The 23,818-nt window shown below is 46.2% G+C and overlaps 1 protein-coding gene across 1 annotated transcript in view; it reads left to right on the top strand.

Moving 5' to 3' along the window:
- Window positions 1-11,865, top strand: part of GPR50 (G protein-coupled receptor 50) — a 44,840-nt gene extending 32,975 nt beyond the window's left edge. Inside the window, exon 2 of the mRNA XM_074882540.1 lies at window positions 10,997-11,865. Within this exon, the coding sequence (XP_074738641.1) occupies window positions 10,997-11,865 (869 nt within the window). The remainder of the gene's footprint in view (window positions 1-10,996) is intronic.
- Window positions 11,866-23,818: the final 11,953 nt, after the last annotated feature.

The raw sequence follows: 23,818 nt of genomic DNA, 5'->3' as shown, positions 1-23,818 counted from the left end.
CTCCAAAACAGATGAGAAAGGAATTTCAGCTAAATAGTCTGTATGGCACAGACTAACCTGTCTTGGCAGCGGAGAGCAGGAGTTCATGAAGTTCCTGAGGAGGCAAGATTTGCTGGGAAGGAAAATAGTCCTCCTTAGACCAACCCAGAATGGGAAAAGCGGATAATATTCCTCTGGGCACATGACCCCATCTCAGCATCGCTGAGCTGAGGTTGCTCAGAGCACAGCTGCTCTGTGTTAGTGTGTGTACCCAGCAAAACTCTGTTCTGTTAACTCAAGCTCTCCTATTACTATTTCTCTAATTATTGAGTTAGGCTTAGTTATGTTAGGAATTATTTCTAGGTATTATTTTAGGCTTAGTTATATTAAGAATTGGCTCAATGGTTGCACTCAAAGAGCTGCAGTCAACAGCTCAGTGTCCAAGTGGAGAGCAGTGGCGAGCGCCTTTCCTCAGGGGTGGGTGTTGGGACCAGTGCTGTTTAACATCTTTATTGGCCACATGGACAGTGGGATCAAGGCACCCTCAGCGAGTTCACAAATGACACCGTTGACATGTGGTGCGGAGGACACGCTGGAGGGAAGGGATGTGCCATCCAGACCTGACCAGGCTGGAGACCTGGGCCTGTGCAAACCTCATGAAGTTCAACAAGGCCAAGTGTAAGGTCCTGCACATGGGTCAGGGCAATCCCAAGCACAAATCCAGGCTGGGTGATGAGTGGATTGAGAGCAGCCCTGCGGAGAAGGACTTGGGGGTGTTAGTGGGTGGAAAACTGACTGTGAGCCAGCAATGCGCGCTTGCAGCCCAGAAAGCCAACCGTGTCCTGGGCTGCATCCAGAGCAGTGTGGCCAGCAGGTCGAGGGAGGGGATTCTCCCCCTCCGCTCTGCTCTCATGACCCCCCACCTGCAGTGCTGTGTCCAGCTCTGAGGGCACCAACATCAGAAGGACATGGACCTGCTCGAGTGGGTCCAGAGGAGGCCACAAAGATGACCAGGGGGCTGGAGCACCTCTCCTGTGAGGACAGGCTGAGAGAGTTGGGGGTGTTCAGCCTGGAGAAGAGAAGGCTCCAGGGAGACCTTATAGCGGCCTCCCAGTAGTTAAAGGGGCTACAGGAGAGCTGGGGAGGGACTCTTGATCAGGGATGTAGGGATAGGATGAGGGGTAATGGTTTTAAACTGAAAGAGGGTAGATCTAGATTAGATAGAAGGAAGAAATTCTTCCCTGTGAGGGTGGTGAGGCACTGGCACAGGTTGCCCAGGGAAGCTGTGGCTGCCCCCTCCCTGGAAGGGTTCAAGGCCAGGTTGGACGGGGCTTTGAGCAACCTGGGCTAGTGGAAGGTGTCCCTGCCCAGGGCAGGGGGGTTGGGACTAGATGAGCTTTAATGTCCCTTCCAACCCAAACTGTTCTACGATTCTGTGATTCTATTACTTATGTTGATTACCTTTTTGTCTAAAAATGACCTTTATCTTTATATGGCAACTGACATTTTTTTGTTAGTCTCTTGCTGTCAGACAGAGTGCTAGAGGAGATACTGATGCCAGGATCAGTATGTGTTAAAGATCTGTCCTGAGCTTCCATTAGAAAGTGAGGCTGGATTTGGGGCAGCATTTTGTGTTGTGCTGGTCTGTGTCCAGACTGAGCTTCTCCTCTATAGCCTAAGCTCAATTTGCTCTCTCCTGATGTCGGGTACTGTACAATGCTCCTTTGTTTCGAGTCTGAATCTTTAAAAAGGATATTAAGATGTATCTTGAAAAGGGCATCTGAATTTGGTATTACAACATCTAATACATCCCAGAAGTGAACATATGCGTGTGCACAAACAACCCTATAAAAAGCACCTTTAAGTCTTAATAGGAAATCTGGCTGCTTTGGCTCTCCCCTCACCTCACACAACTTCTGTGTTCTGTCCTAAGGCTTAACCAACAGACAAGCTACAGTCTGAAAAGGTTTTGCCTGTAGCAGGTTTGGACAAGATTTGGTCCAGAATGAGTTAAAGGCTAAACGACCTTCACTGATAGAAACATTTTTGTGTGGATTTTTTTTTTTTATAATAGCTTCATCATTTCCATATACAATTCAAAAGAGTTACAGGCACAAAAAATTGCCTCCCATCCCCACCAACTAACCAGAAAGAGCTGGGACTGGAGAGAGAGACTTATCCCTGGGATTGCAAGGCTGGGAGCCTGAAATAAGCTGTTAGTTGTGTCAGGGTAACACCTGTCCTTGCAGTGGAGGTCCAAGGGTGTGGTGACTGATGTTGTCACTGAGGTTTAGGCAACAAACTGTGCTGATGAAGCACAGGGAAGAGCAGGAGCCAGCTCCTGGGCTCAGCTGTGTTGGTTCAGCAGGGCTCACCAGGGCAGTCAGACATGATTTTTATTGGTAAAGTCAGCTGTGTGTTCAGATCTGACTATATGCTCTACCTCACAGCTGCCTAGGAACTGGTTGCTTGCATGTAGCTCCTTTCCAGGCCAGAAACACACTTTGACTGGCACGAATAGCAAAAGAGCATTTTTAAGTCTATTAAGCCTGAGTTCACAGATTTTGTTTAAGAATAGTAGCAGATAGCAAATGGTGTCAGTACAACTGCTAGGACTGGAAGAGGATGGATGCTGGTTTGTCACTTCAATAGGTGCTGGCAATAATTCACATTTATGTTTATATAGGGCCTTTCCTGTTTCAGAGCACTTTACAAACCAGATGATAAATAATGGACTTGGAGTTATTGTGGGCTGGTAGAGCTCACCTCTGTGCTCGTGTGGCCAGTGTCTGAGGGTAACCATAAGGGCATCAGCCTGTACTCCCTACACAGTCTGGATGGGAATTAGGCAGCTCCTTAAAATCACATAGTACCACTCAGCAGGGATTTCAGGCGGAAAAGGAGGGTAAACAGCTGGAATTCAGAGGGTGGCACTGATAGCCAGGGTGTCAAGTGGGAGTTTGGGGACCTGGACTCCCTCTCCCATGGCTGCAAGAGGTTTTGTTTAGACTCTTCCCACAGACCTGTCGTCTCCCCCAAGAAGCTGCCATCAGGAGTAGGCAGCCATCAGCCATGCTGTCCCTGCAGAGCCAGACCTGCAGCCAGTGCGTGGGCTCGGCTGGCACCCGGAGGTGCACATGGGAGGGTGGCCCCGAGGCCCTCCTGCCTCCGGCACTTGCTCTCTATCAGCCTTGCTGGGATGTGTGGTGTTTCCGAGCCCATTTGGAAGTGATACAGGGAACAACCGAGTTTTTAAGCTGAATGGCTTGCTATCTCATAGCCTTCCTGCAGGCTATGGGTTTGATAGGTGTAACAGTTCAATGACAGTAGTCTGGGGCACATAACCAGAAGGGGTACTTCTCAGCACTTTTTTTTGTATATGTAAAGAGCCAGATCAAGACCACTGCTTAGTCCTCCATTACTAGCACATCTAGTTGCCATAATTGCATCCAGGAAAAACATTACACTAAGAGCTAAGTTTAGAAATCCAGAAGTATTGCAGCAGCATGGTTTTCCCTCATGCAAAGGGTCAGAACTTCCAGGAAAAATTCATTAAAAGGCACATAAATGAGCAGAAAATTGTATTTTTAAAAAGTTGAAAATTGTTGGAGTTAGGTAAAACATCAACTTTACATAGTTTCTCTTTTCTTTATATCTCCAGATCATCTTTTCAGGAAGGTGTGCCTAAACTGATGGGGATGTGTTAGGAATAGTGTGGGAGAACAGGGGAAGCTTGCCAAACAGTGTTTCTCTGGGATAGTCTAAAAACTTCCTTTCTGTTTTTAAAATACTGAAACTGGGGAAGTTGCTCTGCACTGGTGCCAAAAGACAGCTGACCCCTTTTTAAAGGTCTGGAAGAAGGTGTAATTAAAATCAATTTTATTCGGTTGAGAGTGAATGTCCAGCTACCATCTGCGTCACACCAAGGGAACAATCACATCTTTTACATTATTTCCAGTGGTAAGTGATATAAGGAAAGATATGAAATCACGCGAGCAGGGCTGGCCTCTAGTTTCCAGCCTATTTCCACAGACTTCAGAGCTCAGATACAACTTTGAATCTGTCTGGCCTTAGCCAAATGAAAGTTATGAATCTCTGGGGTGTAAACGCTGCAAATGATTGCCCTCCACTGCATTCAATTAGAACAGCTGAAGGCATGGCTCAAATATGTTTTTGACAGCAACACAATTAAAAGGTCATGACCTAAAAGTAAGTCTAAAATCCAGCAATCCACTCCTCCACCTGGCAGTGGAAGCAATTCCTTTCTTTAGCCATCAGCCAAAATAATATATGGGGCATAACAAAATAAATGTAATTGAAGTGCTGGGGAGCTAGTTCTTTCCACTTCAGTAAATACGTTGAGTTTTTTCTCCTGGAAGCAAGTCTTTCTCACAGGTCCGGAGGGAAAGGCAGCTTTCACGCAGCCGTGGCAATATACTGATGAGATGGCTAATGAAGCTTGCAGTCGGGATACCAAAGTGATGCCGAAACGTCTGGTTGCAGAGGGGCGCAGGAGGAGGCTGAGAGTTCGTTTTCCAGACTGCCTCCCTCTCCGCCTTGGCCTTGCTCCTGCAAGGACATGGGGCTGGCACAAGGCAGGGAGCAGCACTAAGTGCCCACAGCTTTCCCATAGGGAATGATGCCAGTAAATCAGGTAATGGGCAGTAGCCCACAGCATAGTGCTGGTCTCTGGATTTGTGCCAGAGACTGTGCTGAGAGATCTCAAAGGACTTTTGCCAGGAAAAAGTTAAATTATTCTGGAGTTTTATGCTTTTGTCTAGGACCTTCATGGTGTCCTTAAATTGGATATTTCCATGTTCTCTAACCTTACATCCTAAGGATGCTGTGGGCTGGCAATACCTCCTGTCCTGTCTGTTCATTACCCTCCATATCATTTTATGCGGCACAGTCAGAATTTGAGACCAGCTGGCAGCCAACTGCATTGTCTGTTTAACTGCAGGAAAACACACTTTATCCCCCTCTGAATTCTGATGGGGTAATGGTAACAGATAATTGATTGAATGCTTTTTCCATTCTTTTGTTTATTCCTCTCTTTGAACAGACTCCCTAAATACATAAATAAAATCCTGAATTAAAATTTGTGGGTTAATGAATTGAACAACAGATCTGTTCGTTGCTTTTTTTTCCTGTTGCCTGTATCTCAGGGAGAGTTTCTCTGATTTTCACTTGTTCTCTCCTGTCAAACATTTTCAGTTGTCAAAATGGGTAAGTAACGTGCTGGGCTGTTGTATGGGCATGTCAGATGGATCAGTGCTTATCAGAATGCTGAAGAGTGACAACAATTAACAGTCTGGGATTTCTCATGTGCCATTTTGTTGCTCTGTGTGTGGTGTTCACTGTGCCCTTGAAGCCAAGAGCTTGCGTGGAGCAGTGACATGGGTCGTAGTCCCCTATAGAAGGACAGTTCTTAAATGCTCTTTGATGGGGTAAACATTGTCTTCCCTGGAGTGATCCTTTAGAGTCTGTGTTGTAAGAAATGCGTGTCAGAGTGAGGGCTGCAGGATCAGGATCTCCCAACACCACAGTATTATTATCCTTCTAAATTACAGCAGTGTATGATCAATATGATTGCACACGCTCAATGATATCTTTATATGATAAAAAGAACAAAATTGGTCTGAAAGTGTTTTCTATGAACTGACACTTAGTTTGCAGAACTGAGCACATGCTTCATGTCTGCACACTGGAGGTTACTGAGCTACAAGCAAATGCACAGTGAATGGCAGGTAAAAACAAGAAAAGGAGGCTATCAAAGCTAATAAAGAGGCTCACTGCATGCTGAATAAAGCTTTTTTGACTTTATCTTTTTGCCTGGGGCAAACAGTACATTTCTGTTTTGCAGTGAGCATAAGGTTTGGAAGGTTAGAGACTATTACGTTATGGTAAGTGGTCATCAGAGGCTTGCTTTACAGTCATGATCTGTTAAATTTTTTACTGAACCTTGTTATATATATCTCTCTGAGGTTGATGTGAGTCTTAATTCCAGTTTATCTCCTTGTAGACATAAGTATGAGTTTTTTATAAAACCTGAAAGGAAAAACATAAAGTTTAAGATGTGTTTTATTATAAGCCACAAATAGTAAGGTGTCAGCACAAACGTACCAGTCACCCCAATAAACTTTTAGCCTTGCGTCATTGTGTATCTTAGCATGTTTTTCTCAACACAGGTTTTTATACCTGTTGTTTTACAACTGTCAGTTATTCTGGCTGCAGCCAGACAGATGCTAGGGTCTGATCTCACTGCTGGGAGAGGTTGGGACGGTGTGGGGACTGGTCAGGCAGTGAGCCCCCATGGCACTCATGTCCATCGAGCTTGTGGGTCAGCTTCTCACCTGCTGGCCTTGAGGCTGTTGTATGTAGGTTTGTTTGCCTCAAAATGCTGTGCTGAGCACAGCTCAGGTGGCTGCAAGGTGGCTGACAGGAAGAGGCAACCTGGACAGTAAAGCCCTCTTTCCTCCTCAGTTGAAGCTGGACTCTGCCAGGCGAGCAGAAGTTGATCTGCAAAACTCTTTGCTTTGAAGCAACTCCTGTCGCTCAGGACATTTAAATTTCAGCATTGTGTTTACAGCTAACAGTGTTAACTTCAGGCTGCATTGAACTTCTGTATCTTGTTAACCTGAAGCAAACAGTTCTGTGGTATTTCAGCGTGGAATGTGAGCGTAAGAGAGCTTTATATGGATAACAGAGAACAAAAGTTTTGGGTGCTTGCTTTGGACATTTTGAGATGTAGAAAAATAGCCAATTTTCAGAAAAATATTTTACCTCCATCCCCTTCACCCCCCTTCCCCTTTTAACCCTGTGTCTAGGTTCAAGAGACCTAAACCACAGCCCCTGTGTACTAAAGGACAGCCCCCAGCTCTTGTGTGGGAACAGCAGATCTCTGCAACTGGAGCTTGTGCACCGAGGGATTTCCAAGAGCCTCTTGAGGCAGGCTCTTGTATTTGTACAGCAATGCTCAGTTAATCTCTGTAAAAGAATGATGTGCTTTTCTATGAAAGTCAGGTGCTGTTAGGGCAGCCTGTCATTGAACACCTCTACATATGTGGTTTATTGATTTGCAGAACTCGTTGCAGTATTTCCACATTTCCTAGCACCAGGACTTGACAATAAATCCTCAGATAACCTGTGTTGTTGGATAATCCAGGCAAAATGAGAGGCAGGGCCAAAGAACTGCTGGAATACAGGAGCAGGCTGTTGGAGTGAGCAGAAACAAGATTGCAGGAGTATGGGAGGGAGGAGGGGAGCTCAAAGGCAGGAGTACTAGGGCAGAAGATGTTCTGGGATAAATTCCCTTTTGTATTACTTGCGCATGCTTATAATCTGCTCTGCTGCTGGGCTTCAGGTTGTTTTGTGGGTTTTTTTCCCAAACAATTTGTGGATTGCGCTGTGAACAGTGTATCATACCTCTAAACCTATAGCTTTGTGTTGGACCTCTGTAATGTAAAAAGACTTAAAGTTTCTCTGAAAAGGTGGCCAAGTCTGTATTACTACTGTGCTTGTGACAGGCTTGACTTTCTCATGATTCTTCATGTATGATTCCATAACTGGAGGATGGAGCACAGTGGCACACAAACCGAGTTACACCAAGTAGAAGTTAAAAACAGGATGGAAAATGTGAAAGCTAATAAGGAAATATAGTCACATGCCAACAAAGAGGAAAAAAATACATCTGAAAATAGTGTCACAGAAGCAGATAAGTTAAAATTTGAGATGAGATAAAGTCCTGCTGGTATTATTTATGGGCAGGACTCCTTTGTTTTATAGTGGAAAAATGTAAAAAAATACAGTAGTGAAGATCAGTGGCAGGAGACTGCTCTTTACCTTCCCTAAAAGCCACACGTTAGATGGCTTCCCATTCTGCAGTGTTTTTGGGAGTGAGGGTCCGATCTCATCTTCCAGAGGACAAGACACGAGCCTTTGGCTGCAGGGCCCAGCACACGGTGGTCTCATAGCAAACCGGGGATTGCAAGGCTGAAGCAATTTTTAACTCAAGTTACTCTTATTTTAATAATTAGCCAGCAGCCAGTTCCCATACTTTGAAGGGCATGTTCTGCTTTGGAGGCATGCAATGTGCCCCCTTTTCTCAGTACTCAGTCATTAAAAATACACCGATTTTCAGGATTGCTTAACAAATGGCTATTATATGGGTCTGACCTTCATGTTCCTCTCACCAGAAGAACAATGTGAAGTTCACCACACTGCCAAATAAAATGGAAGATGAGTTTGTTTCTGTGAAATAGTACTGAGTGAACCTTTCTGACCTTATTTTCAAGGACCCGACACCCTGCCAGAGCAATAGCCTCCTAGCTGATAGGAGAGCCAAGACCGCAAGGTGAAAGCACACAGCAGAGGATGGCAGGTTTGTTCTCCAAGTAAAGGAGGAGATTATTCTTGTCTTGACAAAACCATCTCTTTTTTTCCCTGCTGGAGCAACATGCGATGAAGTGGTGTCAAAATAATACAAACAATACTGTGCTTTTGGATTGAATCCAAACTACTAAGGCCATCCTGAGAATAATTTTTTATAGATTTTTTTCCTCCTATATTTTTACTTTCTTCCAACTATTTGAGTTGGTGAAGAAAGGCTGACAGAGACTGCTCCCAGCAGCTGGCAGTGATGTGCTAAGGCTAATAATTTTCCCTATGACTTTGCTAAGCTTTGAAATCCCCTGGTGTGCTGTCTTAAGTAGGGAATATCCAGTTTTGTTCTGCTTTGCCTGATTCAGAACTGGTTGTGGAATGTGGCTTTCATCCCCAGCAAATGCAGAGGCTCGCTCTCCGGACACCTGTGTGTATAAATATGTATCCAAGTGGGACAGGTCCAGTGAAGAGGGACGGTTGTGGTGCCATCAGTGGAATCTGTCTCCAGCATCCTCTGGAAGTCTCTTAAATTGGGTTGCTGATACCTCTCTGTCTCTGCTTTGCTGTCGAAAATTTTTTTTAAAAGCTTTCCAAAAGGAAATTCTGGTGCTGGGGACACATTTTGCTTTTTGTTGAAGTGTGCATTTTTGATCAAATGAATAGAAGTTTCGCTGAAGAAGAGCATTCCCTCTCTAGGGTGCCTGCACGAGCACTAAGCCTGACCACAGGTGGTTTTGCCCCTGACAGTGGGTAGAGAGTTAATTATGTGGGGACCAGGTTCGGTGACTGCATTTTAAAAAGCTCCAAGTAAGGTATTAAATCAGCAAAACAGCAGCACTGAGGCACAGCAGCCGCAGAAGTTGTGTGCTGTGGTAAACCTGTGTATGTGAAATCCCTCTCTAAAAAGATTTCAGCACTTCACATGACCTCTGCTAATACTTATTTTTAAAAGGTGCTTTGTGTCAGCTGTTTCAGCTCCACGATGCTGTGGGTTATTCTCAAGTCTGGACTGTTTTCCAGTCAGCGTGAAGTGGACTCTGCTGCCTGATATGAACTGTTGACTTGTCCTGATAGTTTCTGTTGTCAAAAAACACAGCAATGAGCCAACTGCAATGGCAATGTAGCTGTGATTTCTGCCAGCCTCTGGGTATGTTTTCCAAATACTGAAGCCAGTGACCTAGCTGAACTGAGATCTCAGTGAGTCCTTTCATGGATACTACTGAAAAAGACCTCTTCTTAGTGCTTTTTTTCATGTAATCTGGTAGACAGCAGGATATGAGGGTTTGAAGAGGAGTGTGATCAGTTGGCTGGGATGTTGCCTACGACACTTAGGGGCATAGGTGTTAACACCTTAAATGTGTTAAATATAGCCTTTGCTGGCACTCTAGAAATATTTTACTTCCTGCCACTGCAGATATATCTGAAGGTGTATCTGGAAAAGCAGCTACTTTTTCTAGTGTGCTGTCCTCTAACTGCAATGTTGAGCTCCTCCTGAAATGACAATTTGTCTAGTCATCAAAAAGCTGAATATTGATAGATGTCCTTTTCAACATTATAGCTGATCCTGTAGTTACACTAAAAGACTTCGAGGTCCCTTTCTTAATGCATTCCTCTATTCTGACTGGCAAACTGAACAGAAAGGGGTGTTTGCATACCTAAAAATAAACCAGACTCATAAAATGAGTAGTAACTGCTGTTAGCAAGTCACTGGTTGCCCAGCTCATTGGAGGCTGGTGTTGTCCCACACAATGTGCCATTTTCAATCCATCAAGGCTTAAATTATTTTATATTTGCACAGACTCTTAACTCTCTCCATTTTAGAGCCTAAATGAACAACCTGCAACATACACTCTGCAGGGATGGCTGACAGCAGCTTATTAATCATATTCCCCGCCCAGCCCAGACAGTGTAGGAGTGACTGACCTTCCATATTGCATTGAAAAACTTTAATATTAAAGGAATATGAAAACATACCAAATAAGATAAGCACATAAAGGCTGGCTGAACCATGAGTCCTGGAAGAACACACACTCCTTAGCATGAACACTGCAGAAATTCTCTTGAAAATATACCTGTTCACATGCAAAAGACCAAAAAAGACCTTTCCTGTGCAACTGCTGTCAGTGCAATGAATAAACCACTTGAACACTTAACCTGCCTGCCCCAGTTCTTTGGCCCATGATGGACAAAGCTTATGTAAAGTGTCACTATGTGATGTTATAGAAAGTATTGTGTCCTATATAGTATTTAAAAGAATGAAGTTCTCTGCAGGACAGCAAATGTGAATGGCTGCCTGGTGACTACAGCCATGCTGGCTGATTTACAAGGCGAGCAAAATCTTTTTCTCTTACACAACTTAGAGGGATGCAGGAACCTGACCCACAGCCATAGCTGAGTTAAGGGTAACGCTTCCAGTTTAGAATTTTCTTAAGAAGGAATATGCAGGTTAATCATGCCTAGTTATTCTTCATTGCTGCCACTAGTAGAGCAAAGTCTTATTTTCTAGGATTTCAGATCCTCAATGGAGGGTAGAGTGAAGCCCATTAGAAGAGTTAGGCCTCAAGAGGAGTTCTGAGTAGTGAGTTGTCTATCTGGACCTACACTAACCTCTCATGGTCTCTCTCCTTTTTTGTAGGCAACATCTTTGTCGTCAGTTTGTCTGTTGCAGACCTTGTAGTTGCAGTTTATCCATATCCTCTGATCTTGAGTGCCATTTTCCATAATGGATGGACCATGGGAAACGTTCACTGCCAGATGAGCGGGTTCCTGATGGGCTTAAGTGTCATCGGGTCCATTTTCAACATCACAGCGATTGCAATCAACCGCTACTGCTACATCTGCCACAGCCTTCGGTATGATAAGCTCTTCAACCTGAAGAACACCTGCTGCTATCTCTGCCTGACCTGGATACTCACAGTAGTGGCAATTGTGCCAAACTTCTTTGTTGGCTCCTTGCAGTATGACCCCCGGATTTACTCCTGCACCTTTGCCCAGACAGTGAGTACATCATACACCATCACAGTGGTGGTGGTTCACTTCATCGTCCCACTGTCCATCGTGACGTTTTGCTACCTACGGATCTGGATTTTGGTGATTCAAGTCAAACACCGGGTAAGACAAGACTGCAAGCAGAAGCTCAGAGCAGCTGACATCCGGAATTTCTTGACTATGTTTGTGGTTTTTGTGCTTTTCGCTGTGTGCTGGGGACCATTAAACTTTATTGGCCTTGCTGTTTCAATTAATCCTTCAAAAGTGCAGCCACATATTCCAGAATGGCTTTTTGTCCTGAGCTATTTTATGGCCTATTTTAACAGCTGCCTCAATGCTGTGATCTATGGGCTTCTTAACCAGAATTTCCGGAAGGAGTACAAAAGGATACTGCTGACACTCCGGACTCCCAGGTTGCTGTTCACCGATGTGTCCAAGGGTGGGACGGAAGGGATGAAAAGCAAGCCGTCTCCAGCCGTAACAAACAACAGCAACCAAGCTGAAATACACTTATGAGTCCCAACAGTACTATTTATTCTGGATTACAGTTGTATATATAATATAAAAGAGCCTTTCTATGTGTGCATTTCACAGCTGATGTTGCTGGGCCTCATGCAAGGAAGGAGTCTGCTACCTTTCATGCTTAGCTTATTGCTGCGACATCAAGGCTTTGAGTAAGGATTGTCAGAACAGAAACGACTGATCTTTATTTTATTTTCTTTTTTCATATGCTATCTTTCACCATGTGCCTAGCTAATAGGTTTGGTTGCTTTTGCCATAAACATGCCAATACCCTTGAAAAGGGAAGCGTTCAGAGTGCATGGGGAAATACAGTTATGCTTGAAATGCAGCCTTCAAGAACTGGCAAAATTCCCATGCATTACAACAAATCTTTCTTCCTTCCATCTGAATTCTATTTTTTTAGCATGAAAAAACCCCAAACCGTAGCAAACAAAGTGTAAACTGCATGACTTTTTACCTTTTCAGTTAGGTAACGGTATTAGCCAGCAGGCATACATACTGGCATGATGACTTCCACTGCGTGTGCGATTGTTTTTGTTTTCTCTTAAGCTTTAGAAGCCAGCCTGGGCTAGGTGTGAGGCAGGCATTTTAATTGAATATCTACAGATATTAAGTACCCTTGCACTCTCCTTTCCAGGTCATGACTAAGAGTATAACATATGACATAATCTGAATGTGGGAAGATACCAGGAGCCTGATTGTAATTTAGGCAGTATCCTGTCATGGCCAGCATTCATTCCAAACATCTTTCAGAAGTCCCTGCTACATGAACATCATAAAAAAGATGAACATAGCAGAGTCCCATCTGTTTAATGCAGATGCTGGCTTTTAAGTTCCAGGAATATTTACACTTGCAGACAAAGGGAGAATGGGAAGGAAGTGTTTGTTCCAAACACCTCTCCTTTTCCCCACTACATAACATGAAAAAAAGTGGAGAATTTTTTTTCCATTTTATTCATGTGCAAAGCTGTAATTAATTCATGGAGCTGGGAGAGGAAAGCTACTTAAGCATATTCATGCATCAGTTCTCAGTCAATGCCTGAACTCTGTTTGTCTCATTGGAAACAACGTCCTGAAGTGCTGGGAAGGCCAGTATCACCAGTTGGAAACAAGCACATGGGCAAAGAGAAGGCTGTGTCTTTAATAGAGTGTATGTGTGTGGTGGGGGTGACGGCAGCTGTCTGGAAATATGACTTATTTTTTCCCTTAGCTTCACTGTGAATTCATCTCCTTATAGTTTTAAACATCTGCTTTGACACAGTCCCATAAAATCAGCAGGTAAAACTCCCCTGGTGCAACTCTACCTTCAAGCTAGCAAACCTGGCTTAATGCTGGTGTGCTGAGAGGCACAGTGGGAGCTGTGTGATGGAGAGGAGCAGGTCTGAGCCCCGTGGGTCTAATGAGGACAGCAGTCAGCCCTGCTCCTGATCATGGAGTGCGGTCTTCTCTCTTTGATCATAGTCAAAGCAGGTCTAGTTCCCAGGGCTGAACCCTCTAACACTGAGAACCAGCCTTTGCGATAGCACGTAGGTGTGTAGAGATGGTGGTTTGTAGGATTTATAAAAACCCTGAGCAGGATAAGTGTCTAATCCTTGGTAAAGTTAACAAGCCATTTGTGCATTGCTTGCTGAAAGCAACTTGTTGCTGAATGTCACCTCTGCTGATTTTGGGGGGGGAAGAGGAGTTGAGAGAAACCCCTTTATGAAGTGGGGCAAGAAACATTGCATGGCACGTTGCTTCGGTGAGGACTGGTGTGCGTGCTGCCGTGTGGTGAAGGTTGCTGCAATGCAAGGGGAGGGTCTCTGTGTTTACAGGGCACCCTGGCATTTCATGAAGTTTCAAACTTGAGCATCTCAGCCACTTCAGATGATTATTGTTTTAAAATGTACCGCAGCCAGCCTCCCATAATAGGAATCAAACTGAGTTCTGTTTTGGCCTCTCAATCTGCCTGAGCATGGCCAAATAAAGGTATCTTGACCCTCAGAAATAATGTGGAATAATTCTGAGTCAAACGTGGATAAAAAAAGCACTGTGGAATCCACAACTGCACAAAGTGTTTGTCCTGTTGTGCCAAGAAGATGACCTGTGTTCTGTGACTAGTCTTCAAAGTCATTTGCAATTAGCCACAACAGTGTTAGTTAGAATCACACTAGCAAATAATTTTAAGCATCTAGCGCCAAGCCAAATATGCTTCTTTCAATCATGAAGAATCTTGTACAGGTTTGCCAAATATCTCAAATACCCCACAAGTGGGATTTCATTTTATGGATCCTTGTCTTTTTAACTGAATGTTCAGTGAAGACAATGTGATATTTTTTTTCTTTAAGCTTGTATTTGCACTATATTTCTTACTCAGGCTCCAAAGTAATAGCCAGCAAGCATCTGAACCAACGAAGTAAGCCAAAGAGGTCCTGAACAGGCAAGCTGTGGGAGTCTCTGCTAGCACCAGGTAGGAAGGGGAGCAGCACAAACATGATAGGGCACCTCCCCACGACTTGCAGAGAGTCACTGCTGAACCAAACTATGCAAAATGATAGGGGGATCTGCTCATCCTCTGCTGGAGGGTCTGAGCCCGACTCCTGCCCAGGTCTTTGCAGGGGACAGGCTAAGTACCTGCTGTGCTGGGGTGGGTCCCGAGCAGCTCCTGCATGTGCAGACCCTGCCACCGCCCCACGGGGTGGGCATGGGTGTGTGATGGGTGCCATCCATCTAACAGCACAGAGATCTTGCCCTAGAACGACCTGTTCAGAAGTGCTTTGGGTGTCCCATGATAAGTGAGGACTGCCCAGGAGTGAGCCTAGAGCTGGGCTGATGAAGCTGCTACAGTTGGAGTCCTGAGCTCAGTCCTGCTGGAGCTGAGGTGTTGCAATATGAAACATGAACAGCAGGGAACATGTCTTCAAACAGAAGACACTCTGCCATTTGCTAGCACTTTGATGCAGAGATGGTGCTTAGAATAAGATAGATTTTTATACTGACTTATTTTAAAACTGCCCAAGCAGCTCCTTATTTTTATGTTAAGAAATGGTTAACAGGGTACAGAGAGTTTATTTTGTTAACATTTGTTTACGGAAAAAGGGAAGTGTGTCTTAAACAGGGAATCCTGAGCAGTGTCAGAGTTCCCCTGTGGGAATCTAGCTTTAATCCAAATCTGCGCTTTCAAGGAGATCCCACCACTTAAATCACACTCTGCCAATTCACCTGTTGCATACCTGGCCTTAAGTCTTAGAAATAACACTGAGATCTCCTATAAACTGGTTTTAAATCACTTGCTTTGGATTTGACCTGGTGGTGCTGAATACCTGTTCTAGCCCCAAACTCTAAAATTGTCTTAGTGGACTTAAATTTATGGAGAGGCAGTATTGCCATGAAGGAAGATGAATCTCCTGCCACAAAGAAATACTTTTGGATGTTGCTAATGAATGTTGCTTAATCTATTTAAGAAGAATGTAACCAATATATTTATATATAAATATATATTGCATTTGCTGTTTCCATTTTATCATTTGGTTAAGAATCCTTCACTATACTTTCCTGTTGCTATTTTTGTTCATGAAGTAGATTCATTCCCTTTACCTGTTAAAACTGTAATAAATCTGTCATCAGACTGCTTATTAATTTTTTTTTTCCACTTGCAGTTATTTTTTAATAAATATTTGGAACAACAGCTTGGGTTTTGTTGACTCCCAGAAAGCAGATTGAATTGATGAATATAATTGAGTTCAGGCATACCTCATCTGCCCAGCTCAGACCTGGAAGAGAATGACACAGTACTCTGGGACACCTCCTTGGATTTATGTGTTTTTCCTCCACCTGCCTGTGAGCCAGCTGCCTGGTGCGCTATGGCCTTCCTCATCAGGGAAGAAACTTTCTTCATAGTGCCCTTGGTCTCATCGCTCTGTGTCCCTCCAAGGCCCTTTGCCTTTCTTGTGTCTATTATCCATCAGGTGCTATGAAAGGAAAGACTGTGCTACATCCATTTCCTTGCCCTACAAACTGTTGCAGCTGAGAAGGAAAGCACAGCCAAACTGGGAATGGGATGGTGTGGGAGCTGGGGTGGTCGCAAGTCAGGGCACAAGGTGGCATTGGGCTGTAGGGGAGGGTTGGGGACAGAGAGAGTCCCCCTGGGCTGCAGGCACAGTGAGAGCTGCCACACTCTTGGTCTCCATTGAGGAGCTTTGTGAGGATGAGGACTGCTCTATCCAAGATTTTTTTTTTTTTTTCCCCCTCTGTTTTGGAGCAGATTTTACTGTATTCATGCAGTTCTTCAGACAATAGGCTCTGTCCATAGGTTGCAGCAATTATATTTCCATGCTGGCTTGACTGGAGCTGTTTTTGGGAGAGTCTCAGTGCCATTTTCGAAGCACAGGAGATGGGAGTATGGAAGATGGTCCAGTTGTAACTGCAGCTTGAGCTCTCTGTATGATTTTTTTACACAGACCAAATGCCTTGTTCCTGTTTCCTAACCAGATGTGTAATCACAGTTTTAAGGCAGTAAAGGCTGAGATTATCCATTAAAACAAAAAACTGCTGAACAACCATAGAGCAGACATGTTGAATGAACAAGCACTGTTCATTCAGTGGCATCCCAGAGCAGTACTGCTACTTTTTTTTTGCTAATCTTTTCCAACAGGCACTGGACTATCATCTGCTGATTCCACAGTAAAGCCTGCAGTGCTCGGTGATGTGAGAGGCTGAAAGCAGTGCTTATGATAGTTGCAGATCCCAAAATGTTTGTCTGAGTAGAGCTGCTAGAAAACCCTTGCACAGACGCTGTTGCTATTTCCGCCACATGGAACTGAATGAATTGAACTGTCAGAAGTGAGGCAGTGTTATTTATTTACTTGCTTGCCACAGAGTATAGTAGCTGGGAGATAAGATACAGCTATAAAAGACAAGAGGTGTGATAAATCAACACCGGGATAAAATCTCACTCATGGTGACTATTTAGAAATCAGTATTTGTCCTAATGTATTTCCAAGCTTATAATTTATAACATGAAGCCGGTCAGTAAAGAGCTGCTGCATATGTATTTAGAATTTTATTGGAAAAATGTAAATTACTGGGCCTAATGCAATATTTCTTACCATAAAAGCCCTGAGATAAGAAATGCAGAATGGGTTCTTCCAAGAACTCCGTGATGGGATATGCAAATTTTTTCTTTGGTGATAAGAACCATAAAATTTGTATCACTCATGAACTACATTTGTGAGTGGAAACTCCATAATATTGTTAACTGAATTTTCATTTTGTAATGCTTGTTTATAATATCCATTATTCATATGCTAGAAGTAATGCACTGTACAGCAGAGATAGAATTTGAAGTAGGGGTCAGTCTCCAGAGCAAACAAGGTGGGTCTGAACCATTAACTGAAATATGTTTCTATGTTTTCTCCCAAGCATGGTCTCCCAATGAGGTTTTTAACTCAAATAATAGCTTCTAGAAGGCCAGGGAAACTTTAATATCTTTTAGATTAGTGGCAGTGGCTGTGCAGTCATGGCTTGCTTAGATTACCTTTTAAATAGACTGACCCATCAAACCATTTTATAAATCTGTCCATTTGAAGTACATAATTTATTTTGTACGTAGAATATTTTATGAGTAACACATTTAATAAACTGTGATGTCTTCTGCACTGTACTCCTCCTGTGAGCAAAACTCCTGAATTTCCCTGGAAGTAGGATGCAAAACTGTTTCCTTAAACTGTAAGCAGGTTGCTTTGCCTTGAGATAGGTTGCCAGTGATTTTGATAAGTGTGTAGGACAGAGGTATTAATGCAGCATCAAAATACAACCATCTCCTGGATAAAAAGTGACGGCTGTTTTGCAATTAAAAAAAAAAAAAAGCATAGAAAAAAGTGCAAAAGAATTTGCAGGAAAGAAATTGAAAAAGACATTTGTGGTTGCATTGCAGCACCCCGGCTCCCTGCGACATTGTCCTGGCGTAGCTGGGGACAAGTAATTTCTTCCAAGCTTCTTCTGCAAGAGGAAATGGGTCAAGAAAAGTGTTTCAGGAGGCTGCGGCATATGCAGCACCACATCAGTTTGTGCTGGAGACCAGGCCCACACCATGTTCGTGCTGCTGGCCTGGCTCTTCACACAGGCCGGTGAGGTGGCCACCATCACAGGAGCCCCTTATCGCCCAGCTTGGGACAGTCATAACCAAGCCATGCATGAAAGTGGTAGCAGGGCTAGAAGCAGCCCTTACCCACAAACCCTGAGGACAATTTCTTCCACATGATACTCTCTCCTATGTCCTAGACCAGAAGTTAGCCTCTTCCTTCTCCCTTGCTACTTCTTGGTCTTCCAAGCAACACTGAAGACTCATCCATAGAAGCTCTGATCAGCAGGCCCGTGTCTGCAGGCCAGTGCTGAAACACAGGGGATAGGTGAAGGAAAAAGAGCTGTGCTTTGGCCTGAAGCCCTTTGGATTCCAGTATAGATCTTATACTGCTCTTCTCATTGTATAGAAACATTTGCTGAGGAGAGGGGCTCTGAGGAGGAGGATAGTGGTGGGGGGACCCTTCTGAAAGCACCAAAAACCTGCGGGAAAACTGCAAAATGAGAAGGCAGAAGCCCAGGGAAGAGGGAGAGCCTCAAGTCACCTCCCCCCTGAGTGGGAGGAGTGAGCTGCGAACGAGGGCGGCGGGGACTCAGAGCAGGCAGAGACTGGAGTGATGACACCCCATGCCCCTCACATACAAGAGCAGCCCCTAGGGAGCATGAGCGACCAGGAGCGCGGCGACCAGGGCGTGGCGCGTCAGAAGGGTGAGGCGCGTCAGTTCGAGTGGACAGGACGCAGTCCATCTCCAGGGTCTAGATCTTATCTGAGCTAGTTTCATCTTATCGTCCTCCATGAGTAGACTGAACCATGGTCTCCACTCGGGTCAAAACCACCACCAGAAGAACGTGGTGACCCAGACGGAGCTGCCACACAAACATGCAGCGTTCCAGGTCCCGGGCTGCAGGGAGTGTCTGAGACTGTCAGTCCTGTCAGAAGGCACCAGTGATAACACCTGTGTGTGCTGTGATCAGCTGGATGACCTGCTCAGCCTGGTGGCAGAGCTCAAAGAAGACTTGCAAGATTAAGAAGTGTTAGGGAGTGTGAAAGGGAGATTGATTGGTGGAGTAGCACCTTGGCACCTGTGAAGCAACAGGAGCAAATGAAGGCTCCAAATGAGGTAGGTAATCCCTCATCCTCTTGCTACCAGGCAGAAGGAGGGGACCTAGGAGATGGGGGAGGCTGGAAACAGGTCCCTGCTCACAGAGGCAGGAAAATCTTCTCCCGACCTCCCTCACCCTCCATGGTGCCCCTTCACAATAGATTCGGGGCCCTAGAACTTTTGAATGAAGAATAGAAGGAGGAAGAAAATGAGACAAACAAGGAGGACCAAGGTTCACCAAGGCCGAGTTGTTCTGGACCAGATATTAAAACCAGTTCTAAAAAGAACCCCAGAAGAGTCATTGTAGTGGGTGACTCCATTCTGAGAGGTACCGAAGACCCCATATGCAGACCAGACCCGCTTCATAGGGAAGTCTGCTGCCTCCCTGGGCCCCGCATCAAGGACCTCACAGCTAAACTCCCAGCTCTAGTGAGACCCAAGGACTACTACTCTGTCTTGGTTTTTTCAGGTAGGTAACGACGACATTACCAGGAGAAGGCCTAAAGCAGTGAAGAGAGATTTCAGGGCCTTGGGGAAACTGATTAAGGGGTCAGGGGCACAAATTGTGTTCTCCTCCATCCCTTCAGTTGGGGGGATGGATGAAGAAGAATACTGGAGAACACAGCAGATGAACTTGTGGCTCCAAGACTGGTGTTACCGTCAGGGCTTCGGATTTTTCAATCATGGGTTGGTATACAGGGCACCAGACTTTTTGGCATTAGATGGAATGCACCTGTCCCAGAGGGGGAAGAGGATCCTGGGGCAGGAGTTAGCTGGGCTCATTGACAGAGCTTTAAACTAGATCTGAAGGGGAAAGGGGGCAAAACACCAGCCCATCTGAAGTGAATGTATACCAATGCACACAGCATGGGTAACAAACAGGAGGAGCTTGAAGCCATGATGAAACAGGAAAATTATGATGTAGTGGCTATTACAGAAACATGGTGGGATGTCTGCCATGACTGGAGTGCGCCTGTTGAGGGCTACAAGCTCTTTAGGAGGGATAGCCAAGGAAGGAGAGGTGGTGGGGTGGCACTGTATGTTAGGGACTGTTACGATTGCTTTGAGTACAAGTGTAGTGAAGACAGGGTGGAGTGTCTTTGCATTACAATCAGGGGGAAGGCAAACAGGGCAGATGTTGTAGTGAGAGTCTACTATAGGCCACCCACCCAGGACAGAGAGGCGTATGAAATATTCTATAAGCATTTAGGAGACACCTCACGATCACTTGCCCTTGTTCTTGTGGGAGACTTTAACCTCACAGGTATCTGCTGGAAATACAACACAGCAGAGTGGGACCAGTTGCGGAGATTCCTGGAATGTGTGGCAGACAACTTCCTGACACAGCTGGTGAGTGAACCAACCAGAGAAGGTGCCCTGCTGGATCTCCTCTTTGTGAACAGAGAAGGGCTGGTGGATGATGTGGCGGTTGGAGGCCGACTAGGGCACAGTGATCATGAAATAGTAGTGTTCTCTATTCTTAGAGAGGCCAGGAAAGGGGGAAGCAGAACTGCCATCCTGGACTTCCAAAGGGCTGACTTTGTCTTGTTTGGGGCCTACTTGACAGGATCCCTTGGGAGATGGTCCTGAAGGGTAGAGAGGCCCAGGAAGGCTGGGTGCTCTTCAAGAAGGAAGTCTTAAGTGCTCAGGAGCAGGCAGTCCCCAGGTGCTGTAAGAGAAGCTGGCAACAGAGACCACCCTGGCTAAACAGGGAGCTTTGGCTGGAACTCAGGGAAAAAAGGAGAGTTTACCGCTTTTGGAAGAAGGGGCTAGCCACTCACAATGATTACAAAGATGCTGTGAGGCTATGCAGGGCAGAAATCAGGAGGTCTAAAGCCCAGCTGGAAATTAATCTGGCTTCAGCAATCAAGGAGAACAAGAAATGTTTCTATAAGTATGTCAGCAGCAAAAGAAAGACCAGGGAGAGCCTCCATCCCCTGCTAGACACAGGAGGAAACATGGTAACAAGTGATGAGGAAAAGGCTGAGGTCCTTAATGCCTTCTTTGCCTCAGACTTTAATACTAGCTGTATTGAGGGAATCCAGCCTCCTCGGCCAGAAGACAGAGACTGGGGGAACGACCCCCCCGCATTCCAGGAGGAGATATTCAGTGACCTACTGCATCACACAGACACACACAAGTCTATGGGACCGGATGTGATACACCCAAGGGTGCTGAAGGAGCTGGCTGGGGTGCTCGCCAAGCCACTTTCCATCATTTACCAGCAGTCCTGGCTGACCAGGGAGGTCCTGACAGATTGGAAATTGGCCAATGTGACGCCCATCTATAAGAAGGGTCAGAAAGATGATCCGGGAAATTACAGGCCTGTCAGCTTGACTTTGGTGCCCAGGAAGCTGATGGAGCAGCTCATCCTGAGTACCATCACACAACACATGCGGGACAACCAGATGATCAGGCCCAGTCAGCATGGGTTTATGAAAGGCAGGTCCTGCTTGACAAACCCGATCTCCTTCTACGACAGGGCAACCTACTTATTGGATGAGGGAAAGCCTGTGGATGTTGTTTACCTTGACTTCAGTAAGGCCTTTGACACCGTTTCCCACAGCATTCTCCTGGTGACACTGGCTGCTTGTGGCTTGGATGGGCACACGCTTCGCTGGGTAAAAAACTGGCTGGATGGCCGGGCCCAAGAGTTGTGGTGAACGGAGTTAAATCCGGTTGGCGGCCGGTCACAAGTGGTGTCCCCCAGGGCTCGGTTTTGGGGCCACTCCTGTTTAACATCTTTATTGATGACCTAGACGAGGGGATCGAGTGCTCCCTCAGTAAGTTTGCAGATGACACCAAGTTAGGTGGGAGTGTTGATCTGCTCGAGGGTAGGGAGGCTCTGCAGAGAGACCTGGACAGGCTGGAGCGATGGGCTGAGGCCAACTGCATGAGCTTCAATAAGGCCAAATGCCGGGTGCTGCACTTGGGCCACAACAACCCCCAGCAGCGCTACAAGCTTGGGGAGGAGTGGCTGGAGAGCTGCCAGTCAGAGAGGGACCTGGGGGTGTTGATTGACAGCCGGCTGAACAGGAGCCAGCAGTGTGCCCAGGTGGCCAAGAAGGCGAATGGCATCCTGGCTTGTATCAGCAATAGCGTGGCCAGCAGGGACAGGGAAGTGATCTTGCCCCTGTACTCGGCACTGGTGAGGCCGCACCTCGATGACTGTGTTCAGTTTTGGGCCCCTCACTCCAAAAAGGACATTGAACGACTCGAGCGTGTCCAGAGAAGGGCAACAGAGCTGGTGCAGGGTCTGGAGCACGTGTTGTACGAGGAATGGCTGAGGGAACTGGGGTTGTTTAGTCTGGAGAAGAGGAGGCTGAGGGGAGACCTCATCGCCCTCTACAAGTCCCTGAAAGGATGTTGCAGAGAGCTGGGGATGAGTCTCTTTAACCAAGTACCTTAGACATTTCACTGCCTGAAACTGCTCTATAATGCAAAAGCATATACACGGTGGTTAGAGGTGAAGTCTTATAGATTCACTTATAGTTGGAACAGCTGAATTTTGTGCATGCGGGGGAAGGCTGGTATTTTTATTTTTACTGAGGAAATATCAGGGAATGCAGGGGTTTGCACTTTGTGTTATTAGTGACCAGAGAGAATGAGCTTTGCTTTAGCTGCCATGCATGTGCTTTTCTTTGGCCTTGTCAATAGGTGATGGAAACCTCAGTTTATTTTTGGCATGTTCTTAGGACTGCCCTGGCCCACAGAGAGACCACCAGAGCTCCTGGTGACACCTACATCCCACAGGAACCCTGGTGATGAAAGGTTAAAGATTAAACATCTCACCAGCCAAGGCCTTGGTAGGGAATAAGCAGATAGACCATGCACAGATGAGCACTGGGGGAAAATTGTCAGCATTTATTGGCTGTGGGCCGTGGGGGGACCAGCCCTCTCCCCAGTGACTCTGGGATGTCCGTCATGGTCTGCTCTTCTTCAGGGCGTTTCCTCCAGAGGTGGAGCCTGCGTGTCCGGGTTGTGGGTGTGATCCCTTGCAGGGATTTCTCCGGAGATGGACCAGGCACAGATGAGTGCTGAGGAAAAACTGTCATCTCTTGTTGGCCTCCGAAAGTGTCCATGGCTGAGTGGCAGCTGGCAGCACAATGGCCTCAGGGCCGCTGAATGCCTGGGGTGCCATCCATGCACCAATCCCTCATGGGCTGCTCCCTCTGGACGCTGTGCAGACTCAGGGCCCTCCACCATTTCTGGGGACCCACCTAGTGCTGGCAGCAGGGAGCTACTCCTCTTGCTTTCCTGCCATGCAGAAAGCCCTGCGCAGAGCCGTGCGTACCCTCCTGAAGAGGGAGGGCCGACGCCTTCGATCCGGGGTGTGCGGGAGGGTGGCGATGCCTGCGGGCAAAGGAGAGATGTAAGGGAAGGGCTGGGTGGGCGGGAAAGCTCCCGCCTGAGCCCCAACACCCAGAGCTTCCCCCAGGGAGGGCTGGCCAGGACACGGCCAGTCCCTGTGCTCACAGTGCTGCTGACCTGGGTCCTGGGACAAGGGAGAAGCCGCTGCGTCTCCTGTGTTGTTCACTGCCGGGGCAAGGTGGGGTGTGTCAGCCTCTGCCGGAGGGCTTTGAGGCGATGGAGAAGCCACTTCATCCTCATGCGCTGCCGGGGAGACAATGTCTGTGCTGGCCTCTCCTTGATGGGCTCCAGACATGGGAAAAGCCACGTTTTCCCCATCCTCGCATGCTGGTGATTTGAGAGGAGCTGTGCTGGCCTCTTGCAGAGGCTCTGCAGCCGAGGGAGACTCAGTGAGCTGAGGTGCCACAGGTGTT

This window comes from Strix uralensis, chromosome 13 (assembly GCF_047716275.1).
Source record: "Strix uralensis isolate ZFMK-TIS-50842 chromosome 13, bStrUra1, whole genome shotgun sequence".
In the NCBI taxonomy this organism is placed as follows: Eukaryota; Metazoa; Chordata; class Aves; order Strigiformes; family Strigidae; genus Strix; species Strix uralensis.
This window is presented reverse-complemented; position numbering and strand designations above follow the sequence as displayed.